The 9,738-nt window shown below is 41.1% G+C and overlaps 1 protein-coding gene across 1 annotated transcript in view; it reads left to right on the top strand.

The window, feature by feature from the left end:
- Positions 1-813: 813 nt before the first annotated feature.
- Positions 814-9,738, top strand: part of LOC133575715 (solute carrier family 22 member 13-like) — a 36,354-nt gene continuing 27,429 nt past the window's right edge. Inside the window, exons 1-7 of the mRNA XM_061928507.1 lie at positions 814-1,201; positions 1,274-1,377; positions 1,447-1,601; positions 4,405-4,573; positions 4,651-4,771; positions 6,277-6,371; positions 6,439-6,653. Of these exons, the coding sequence (XP_061784491.1) occupies positions 827-1,201; positions 1,274-1,377; positions 1,447-1,601; positions 4,405-4,573; positions 4,651-4,771; positions 6,277-6,371; positions 6,439-6,653 (1,234 nt within the window). The 5' untranslated portion in view covers positions 814-826. The remainder of the gene's footprint in view (positions 1,202-1,273; positions 1,378-1,446; positions 1,602-4,404; positions 4,574-4,650; positions 4,772-6,276; positions 6,372-6,438; positions 6,654-9,738) is intronic.

Below are 9,738 nucleotides of genomic sequence, written 5' to 3'. Positions count from 1 at the left end.
GCCCCAATAGAAAACGCTCTATAGCCCGCAGACTTGTTTTGGGCTCTGGGACTTACTAATAAGCCGGAGTTCTTTGAACGCAGATTTCTTGCCGGTACATATGGTACAATACAATCGGCAAGATAGGATGGTAAAATGTATCATTAGATTTCTGATAAAAATAGAGCAAATTATGAACATTTTTTGTGGTTCCTTTTATTCTAGAAAGTTTGGAAATATTATTGGTATCGGGACATCCCTACACTGTATAAATCATAGATATTATAGAACAATAACAATGCAACACGTGAGCCACACCTGAGGTCGCAGAGGATGTTTGTTTGATAAGTCTGCATGCAGTAAATTGTAGTGAATGATCAGCAGCATTTTATATGTAATCCGGAGTCATAGTTCACTGTCATAATGCTGTAATAATCAAAAAGGCAGCATGAATGTGTTTTTGTTTTTATAAATAAATCATAATGAAGGTCGCAAATCAAGGTACCAGGTCTTCAGGATAGCTCAGACACTTTGGTAGTTTACGAGGTGGAGCTGGAGTTATAAACAATTTGTTGTATTTTAAAGATGCATGCAACATTTTGTAAAATGACATAATAATAATAATGCCAGTTTATCGCTGTGTTTCAAGCATGCTCATCGTCAGGCTAAATTTCAATACCGTTACCATGACCCATGCCGTAAGGTTTCTCAAAACCAATCACCCTGCATGAACTGCTGGCTCATCCTTGTTAAACAATACAATTTGAGATTAAATATTAACATGCGTTGTTAAAAAGTCACCATGGGGCCGCATTTCAACTGAGTTCGCTCTACTGTTAGTGTGAACATGGCCGACTTTGGGGAGATCCTTAGGAACATCGGGGAGTTTGGAACCTTCCAGAAGCTCCTAATCTGCGCAGTTTCCTTCCCGAATACAATCATTGCTTTCACATTCGCCTGCTTACTTTTTATCCAGTTGGACCCGGAGCGACATTGCAACACGGACTGGATCCTGAAGGCCGACGCTAACCTGACCTCGGAGGAGCAGCTGAACCTGACCGTTCCCCTGGAACAGGACGGTTCTTTCAGCAGGTGTCGCATGTTTGTTCCAGTGGACTGGGACATCGGGACCATCCGGGAACACGGACTCAACGACACCACGGTGTGCCAAAATGGTTGGGTGTACAACAGTGAACTTTATACAGCCACCATAGTTACTGATGTAAGTGTATACTTTTCTAACACTTTTACCTAAAATTGCATTTTTTAAATTCCTTTTTGTTGTGCTTTGTAGTTTGATCTGGTATGTGATCGGGCTCATTTACCTCAACTGGCACAATCAGTAAATATGATGGGCGTTCTGCTGGGTTGTCTCTTATTTGGACCAGTGGCTGAATCGTAAGTGATGGATGTTTTGTTGTTTTCCTCACATTTGAGTCAAAATGTAACCTCACTTGTTTTCTCCAGGATCGGTCGTAAACGAGCGGCTCAAATTCCGATGGTTCTGTCCCTCGTCTTCACTGTCGTAACTACTTTTTGCCCATACTACGGACTATTTCTGCTCTCCCTGTTTTTGGTCAGCGTTGGCAGCGGAGGTTTTCGGCTAAACACGATCATATTAGGTAAAGTCCTGCATTAGCTTGTATTTTGTTATTACAGTATAATGGGAACTCAGAGTAAGACAGCTAATAAGACATCATTTTGCATTCATATCTACTCAAATTGGAAATGTTTCACTTTCATTGCTGCTTCATGGATATTTTGAAATAGTACAGGGTTTACATAAAGTACCTTTACAATTTATCACAAAAGATGGACCCATCCATCCATCCATCCATCTTCTTCCGCTTATCCGAGGTCGGGTCGCGGGGCCAGCAGCCTAAGCAGGGAAGCCCAGACTTCCCTCTCCCCAGCCACTTCGTCCAGCTCCTCCCGGGGGATCCCGAGGCGTTCCCAGGCCAGCCGGGAGACATAGTCTTCCCAACGTGTCCTGGGTCTTCCCCGTGGCCTCCTACCGGTCGGACGTGCCCTAAACACCTCCCAAGGGAGGCGATCGGGTGGCATCCTGACCAGATGCCCGAACCACCTCATGTGGCTCCTCTCGATGTGGAGGAGCAGCGGCTTTACTTTGAGCTCCCCCCGGATGACAGAGCTTCTCACCCTATCTCTAAGGGAGAGCCCTGCCACCCGGCGGAGGAAACTCATTTCGGCCGCTTGTACCCGTGATCTTGTCCTTTCGGTCATAACCCAAAGCTCATGACCATAGGTGAGGATGGGAATGTAGATCCACCGGTAAATTGAGAGCTTTGCCTTTCGGCTCAGCTCCTTCTTCACCACAACGGATCGATACAGCGTCCGCATTACTGATCCGCCTGTCGATCTCACGATCCACTCTTCCCTCACTCGTGAACAAGACTCCGAGGTACTTGAACTCCTCCACTTGGGGCAGGGTCTCCTCCCCGACCTGAAGATGGCATTCCACCCTTTTCCGGGCGAAAACCATGGACTCGGACTTGGAGGTGCTGATTTCCAAAGATGGGCCCATATTTGGAAAAAAATACAAAAATGTAGAGTAGATGTTAAGACGCTGACACAAAAGCACGAATCAGGAAGGCAGGTGTTGCGTTTACCCAACTGCGTAACATTTGGATCTCGAAAGAACTGACCGTCAACACCAAAGTCAGATTCTTTAACTCCAACATCACAGCAGTCCTCTTATATGGAGCAGATACCTAGAGACCCACAGCTGACACCGTCAAAAAATTGCAGGTATTCACTAACAGCTGCCTGCGGAAGATTCTCCACATCTGATGGCCAGACACCATCAGCAATACTGAACTGTGGCAAAGAACAAATCAGCTTCCCGCGGAAGTGGAAATTAAGAAACGCAGATGGCGCTGAATAGGCCACACTCTGCGTAAGCCCACAAATACGAGACAAGCCCTAATATGGAACCCACAGGGCAAGCGGAAAAGGGTCCGTCCCAGAAACACCTGGCGCAGAGACCTGGAAGCAGACACGAAGAGTATTATGATGACCGGGACCCAACTGGAGAGAACGGCCGAAGACAGAAATGCCTGGAGATCACTTGTTGACGGCCTATGCCCCAGAAGAGGTACCAGGCGTAAGTGAGTAAATAAGATGCTAAAGTATTTGCTCCATTTAACGTTATGGTGTTTGTCCGGACCCAGACATGCCGAGACATCAGGCAAGTGCAGAAAATAAGCCCTGTTCTTTTAGGGCATCCTGAATGGCAACCAGGGACAGGCGTGTCAGTATGAGACCAGAAAAAAAAACCTCAAGCGACATAAGCACAAATTACGACATACTAAACTCCAGACTTGCAACGGTGGAGCATCCGGCCTGAAGCTTCAGCCACCAGGGGCCCTGCTCCGTGCGAGTACATAAGCCTGGAAGTCGCTCCGTTTGTCGTCACAGCCTTTTGCCTCATTCAGCGGAGTGACATCACGATGACATAGCTGGTTGCTATGAAGGCGTTCAAGGTCTCACCCAACAGAGTCAGATTTCAGAGCGTGTTTCACTGCAATGGCCTCACTGGGTGTGTTTACAGCTAGACCTAGCCAAGGCCAGTGGAGAGGAAGCCGAATTGTAAATAAAGATTGTTTTGTTTAGTTTTCCTGCTCTAGTTGTTCGTTCTGGCACTCAAACCGATCATCATTTTTCTCTGCAGAGCGAAATGTTTCTCCGAAATGTTATCCAGTTTGTGATTTAATTCAGAAACCACAACAGTTTGAATGACCACAGCTCTGCCCGTCCCATCAATCCTTTGTGGCAGCTTTAGGGTACCTTCAACGGTATCTTCCGAATTGGTCAAAACACTAGGGCAACCTTTACTCCAATCAGCAACTGTCTTGTAATCATGATTCAGAATAAGTAGATGTCTTCAATGTCCTCTACTAAAAGAATTGCCTGGCACAGGACTCTGCACTTCTCCCGAGAGTTCATCGTGTTTCCAGCGGAAAATGTTCCATCCGGACAAACAGTTTACCCCGAACCCCAAGCTTCTTTTTGAGAAAATCTTGTCAATTTTGTTGAGAAGAAAGTTGATCAATTCCATTGTTTAGATTTTGGCGAGCAGTGCAAAAAGAGGCACCAAGAAAGTTAAGACAAGACGAGACAAAGAAGCAAACGCAGCAGAGATAAGGGATAGGGAAGGGAAATGTCCGCCTTCGTTGAGAGCCAGACTAAAAAATGTATTAAGCATATATGAAGCATGTCAAGATTTCTTCCCTTGTTTGCTGTAGCCTCATCAATGTTATCAGTAATCTTGCATCAGTATCAGTTTGATATGCAATATATTTAGCATAACCTCATAAAAAGGTGTTAAGGGAGTGAATGAGTCGGCCAGGAAAAAGGATAATATGAATTTATGAATATATATGTATCATTGTTTTGTTATTGTAGCCACAGAGTGGATTGGTCCTTCCAAAAGATCATGGGGAGCTTGCATAATTCAACTCTGTGGAGCAGCTGGAAAGGCCATTGTTGCTGGTCTGATCTATGCCATTAGAGACTGGAGACTAGCTCAACTCATCAGTGCAGTTCCACAAGCCGTTGTTTGTATTTATATCTGGTAAGAATCAACCGATTATTCATTTGTGGATCTTAACTTCCCTGTTCTTCTTACATCATGTCTTTGTAAACGGTCAGGTTCCTTCCAGAGTCCGCCAGGTGGTTGTTGGGCAGAGGGAGGACAGAAGAGGCTAAAGAGTTGCTGTCTAAAGCGGCAGCTGTCAATAAACACACCTTCACTGACTCTCACCTGGAAAAGGTACAATAGCTGCAGTAACATTTTAGAGGCCTCAATTCCAGAAATGTTTATAAATAATTTCCTTGTAGGAAAGTTGTTAAAGGGGCCCTACCCTGCTCATTTTTGCGATTTTTAGAATGATATTGGATGCCAACATTCCGCAGCCGTCTCCCTGACCAACGCCATTGGTCAGAGGTGTAGGGTTGGCTTTAGTCATGACCAGCCACAACCCCTCAATTGGTTGTGTTCGCTAAGAGCATACTTGCCAACCCTCCCGAAGTTTCCTCTGACAGACCTGATATATATGCATATATATCAGATATATATAATTTTCTTCCTGTCTTGTTCCTTGAGAAACGAGAAGCATTTTTGACAAACAACTAGCCCACTGGAGGTAATCACAGGTTTTGACATCTTGTAGAGATCTTGCAAAGTTCTCGTACCCGACCTATCAAAAATTTTTTATCTGGAGTGGCATAAAAATTGGCTCTTCCACACCATGAAGCACTACATTTTAGACACGCATATAGGTCTGAAAATGTGGACCTGTTGAATAGGGCCCCTTTAAATGTATGTAATATCCACGAACATATGTTGTGTTGTCTAATGGGCATTGCAACACACAAATGATAATGTTAGCTGTTACTTAAAACTACAGCTAAGAAATATACTGAACAAAAAAATTAACACTATTGTTTTTGCTCCCATTTTGCATGAGCTGAACTCTAAGATCTACAACCTTTACTATACACACAAAAGATCTATTGCTCTCAAATCCGTGTAAATTTGTGTTAGTAAGCATTTCTGCTTTGCCAAGGACCACACGATTCACAACGTTGACATCAGAAAACCGCTCTCCCACACGACACCACACACACTGTCCGCCATCTGCCCTGAACAGTGAAAACCGGGATTCATCCATGTTAAGAACACCTTTCCAACGTGCCAGACGCCATCGAATGTGAGCATTTTCCCCCTCAAGTCGGTAACTAGGACAAACTGCAGTCATGTCGAGACTCTGTTGAGGACGACGAGCATGCAGACGAGATTCCCTGAGACGGTTTCTCACAGTTCTTTGGTTATGCAAACCAATTGTTGCAGCACCTGCTGGAAGTGGAGGTCCTGGGCTGGCGTGATTACACGTGGTCAGCGACTGTGAGGCCGGTTGGATGTACTGCCAAATACCCTGAAATGCCTTTTGAGACGGCTTTTGGTAGATAAATAAACATTATATTCACTGGCAACAGCTCTGGTGGACATTCCTGCAGTCAGCATGCCAACTGCGCGCTCCCTCAAAACTTTGCACAGGCACACCTGTGCAAAAATCATGCTGTTTAATCAGCATCTTGATACGTCACAACTGAGAGGTGGGATTGAAATTCTCGGCAGAGAAGAAATGCTCACTAACACAGATTTAGACAGATTTGTGAACAATATTTGAGAGGAATAGGTCTGTTGTGTGTACAGTAAAAGTTTTAGATATTTGAGTTCAATATACAATTTAACGTGTTGCTTTTGTGTTGCAGGTTGTTGTGAATAAAATCGACAGAAAGAGTGGCATTTTAACACTTTTTCAGTCATCTTTGCTAAAGAAGTATTTCTTTACCGTAGTATTCATATGGTAAGTTACATTACACAACTATATGATGACTGAAAATAATTTTGTTGGTCATGACTCACTTTTTTAGGTTCTCATTGAACATTGGCTACTTTTGCATCACCTTCAATGTGGGGAACTTTGGCTTGGACGTTTTCATGACGCAGATGTTCTTTGGTCTGACTGAGATGCCGGCTCAGATACTATGTATGTGGCTGCTGGAAGCCGTGGGGAGAAGAATATCCTTCATCTCCACACTTCTGGTTGGGGGGCTCTTGTGTATCCTGATGATTGTGTTCAATCAAGGTAAGGCAGCCCCCATTAAAACTTAATATTTTTGTCTGCTGTTGCTGTTTTATCACAATTTTATGCTAATTACATTATTGGACTTCGTAGCCTCTGACAACCATGGCAACACACCTTTAAAGGTGTGATCAATTCGCAGTGAAGTTATACTATAGTTAGAAGGAATAAATTTTTTTTAAAAAGAGTTCATTTTTTCTGAAAAAATTCTAAAAATGTAATCTAAAAAAAATTATATTGATCAAAAGAGACGCCGTAGACGCTTTACTGAACTAAAAGTTGCTTTAGTACAAGCGAATGTCATTATACAGGACTGCAGTACCTGGAGGAGGTCAGGTCAGAAAAATTAAACACTCCTAACTTGCTAACTAACTAACCTAAAAGTTGCTTTATTACAAGCGAGTGTCATTATACAGGGCTGCAGTACCTGGAGGAGGTCACGTCAGAAAAATTAGGCACTCCTAACTTGCTAACTAACTAACTAACCTAAAAGTTGGTTTATTACAAGCGAGCGTCATTATACAGGACTGCAGTACCTGGAGGAGGTCAGGTCAGAAAAATTAGGCACTCCTAACTTGCTATAACTAACTAACCTAAAAGTTGCTTTATTACAAGCGAGCGTCATTATACAGGACTGCAGTACCTGGAGGAGGTCACGTCAGAAAAAATTAGTCATTGCTAACTAACTAACCTAAATGTTGCTTTATTACAAGCGAGTGTCATTATACAGGACTGCAGTACCTGGAGGAGGTCAGGTCAGAAAAATTAGGCACTCCTAACTTGCTAACTAACTAACCTAAAAGTTGCTTTATTACAAGCGAGCGTCATTATACAGGACTGCAGTACCTGGAGAAGGTCAGGTCAGAAAAATTAGTCACTCCTAACTTGCTAACTAACTAACATGAGACATGGACATACGACACTTGGTAAGACTATTTTTGTTTGATTTTTCTTCAGTGAGACTTTTTCATCGTAGTGTTTCTGTGCTGGAGACAGGCATGGGTCTGTTTACTTCCTGGGTCGTTGACGCGTCATGTTGCCACGTGACTGTTTTTCTTTTTTTTACTAAACCACTATTATTTTGTACACAGAAGATATATACGAGTTTTATTTTTTATTTGTTTCTATTTGTTATCCGAACCTAACTATGAAAATGGTGTGATGAATGGAAATTATTTAGGAAACTATTTTTGCATTTTGAAGTTGTTCCATATAAATATGTGATACTTACCACGCCTCATACATATATGGTGTGCATGTATGTGTGTATATATATATGTGTATATATATATATATATATATATATATATATATATATATATATATATATATATATATATATATATATGTATATTTTTTGTTAATATTACTTCTTTAGTTTTTTACCTTTGCAATTGGATATTTAGAAGCTCTTGGGGGGAGCTTTTTGTTTTTGTTTTGTTGTGTTTTTCCATGTTTATTTTATTGCCTGCAGTGTACGAGTGTATGTTTTTGTGTGTGTGCATGAGAGATTGTTTATGTGTTTGCTTGAATGGTCCAGTTGTGTGCATGTTTGTGTTGTGTGTCTGTGGCCCACAGTCCTTGACCATTTGTCCTCTTCTCTTGTCCATGTTTCATGAACAGAGGAATGATTTATCTGACCATGATCACACACCCTCTTCTTCTTTTCATTTTTCTGAAATAACTCTATATGGATAGTTCTGATAGTGAATTCTCCTCTGAAATAGAGGAGAATGAAGATTTGATAAACTCCCACAATTTGGAATCGATCAGTTTCTCAGACCACATCAACTACAAATCACAAAGATTTATGAGCTAAATGGACCCAGATAGAAATGCTCCTCAAAACACCAACAATGATTGTTTATATTATACTGACGTCACATTTGATAAAACATTTATGCAAGATAATAACATATCTCTAGTACATTTTAATAGCAGGAGTCTATACTCTCATTTTGATGATATCCAGGACTATTTGAATCAGTTCAAATCTCCTTTTAATATTATAGGTATTTCAGAGACATGGATGAATGAGAATACAAGTAATGAGTTTGAAATAAATGGGTATGAAATGTTTTGCACCAACCGTAAAAATAAGAGAGGAGGAGGTGTGGCTCTGTATGTGGACAAAAATATCAGCTGTAGTTTAGTAAATGATATGTGTTTAGCTGTTGAGGAACTCTTCGAATGCGTCACTGTGGAATTATCATTTTCAAATAGGAAACACATTATTGTAAGCTGCGTTTATAGGACACCAGGATCCGACTTGAAAATATTTAATGAATGGATGGAAAAATTATTTAAGAGAAACAAAAAATATATAGTATGTGGTGACTTTAATATCAACCTTTTGAATCCTACTAAACACAAACACACTGCAAAATTTATTGACACCGTGTTCTCCATGGGCTTATTCCCACTGATCACACGACCCACAAGAATCACAACACACAGCACCACACTTATTGACAACATATTTTGTAACTTTGTAGATCATACTGTAACTGGAGGCTTGTTAGTGAGTGACGTCAGTGATCATTTACCCGTGTTCATGGTGTACAATATTAACTGTAAAACATTCAAACCTGTAAATAGTGAATATTATCGTAGAGCCACAACAGAACGATCAATAACAGCACTTAAGAATGATTTAGCGAAACAAAACTGGGATTCTGTTTTTCAAACGTCAGATATAAATGCAGCTTATAATTTATTTCATGACATGTTTTTCTCACTTTATGATACACACTGCCCCATCAAAAAATGCACTATAACTAACTCCGCAAAAACTCCATGGATAACCAAAGCGCTTGCAAACGCTTGCAAAAAGAAAAATTATTTATATAGGACTTTTTTTAGGCATCAAACCATAGAAACAGAACAAAGGTACAAAACATATAAAAATTAATTAACCAGCATATTAAGAGCAAGCAGAAAAGAATACACCACCAAACTATTAATCCAAAAGAAAAATGATATAAAGGGAATTTGGAAGGTATTAAATACAATTATTGGGCATGGTTCAAGCAGTCCTTGTTATCCAGAGTTTTTTTGTTGAGAACGACCAAATCATAAATGACAAGAA

This window comes from Nerophis lumbriciformis, linkage group LG03 (assembly GCF_033978685.3).
Source record: "Nerophis lumbriciformis linkage group LG03, RoL_Nlum_v2.1, whole genome shotgun sequence".
Taxonomy (NCBI): domain Eukaryota; kingdom Metazoa; phylum Chordata; class Actinopteri; order Syngnathiformes; family Syngnathidae; genus Nerophis; species Nerophis lumbriciformis.
Note: the sequence above shows the minus strand (reverse complement) of the source record. Positions and strands in the feature narration are given on the sequence as shown.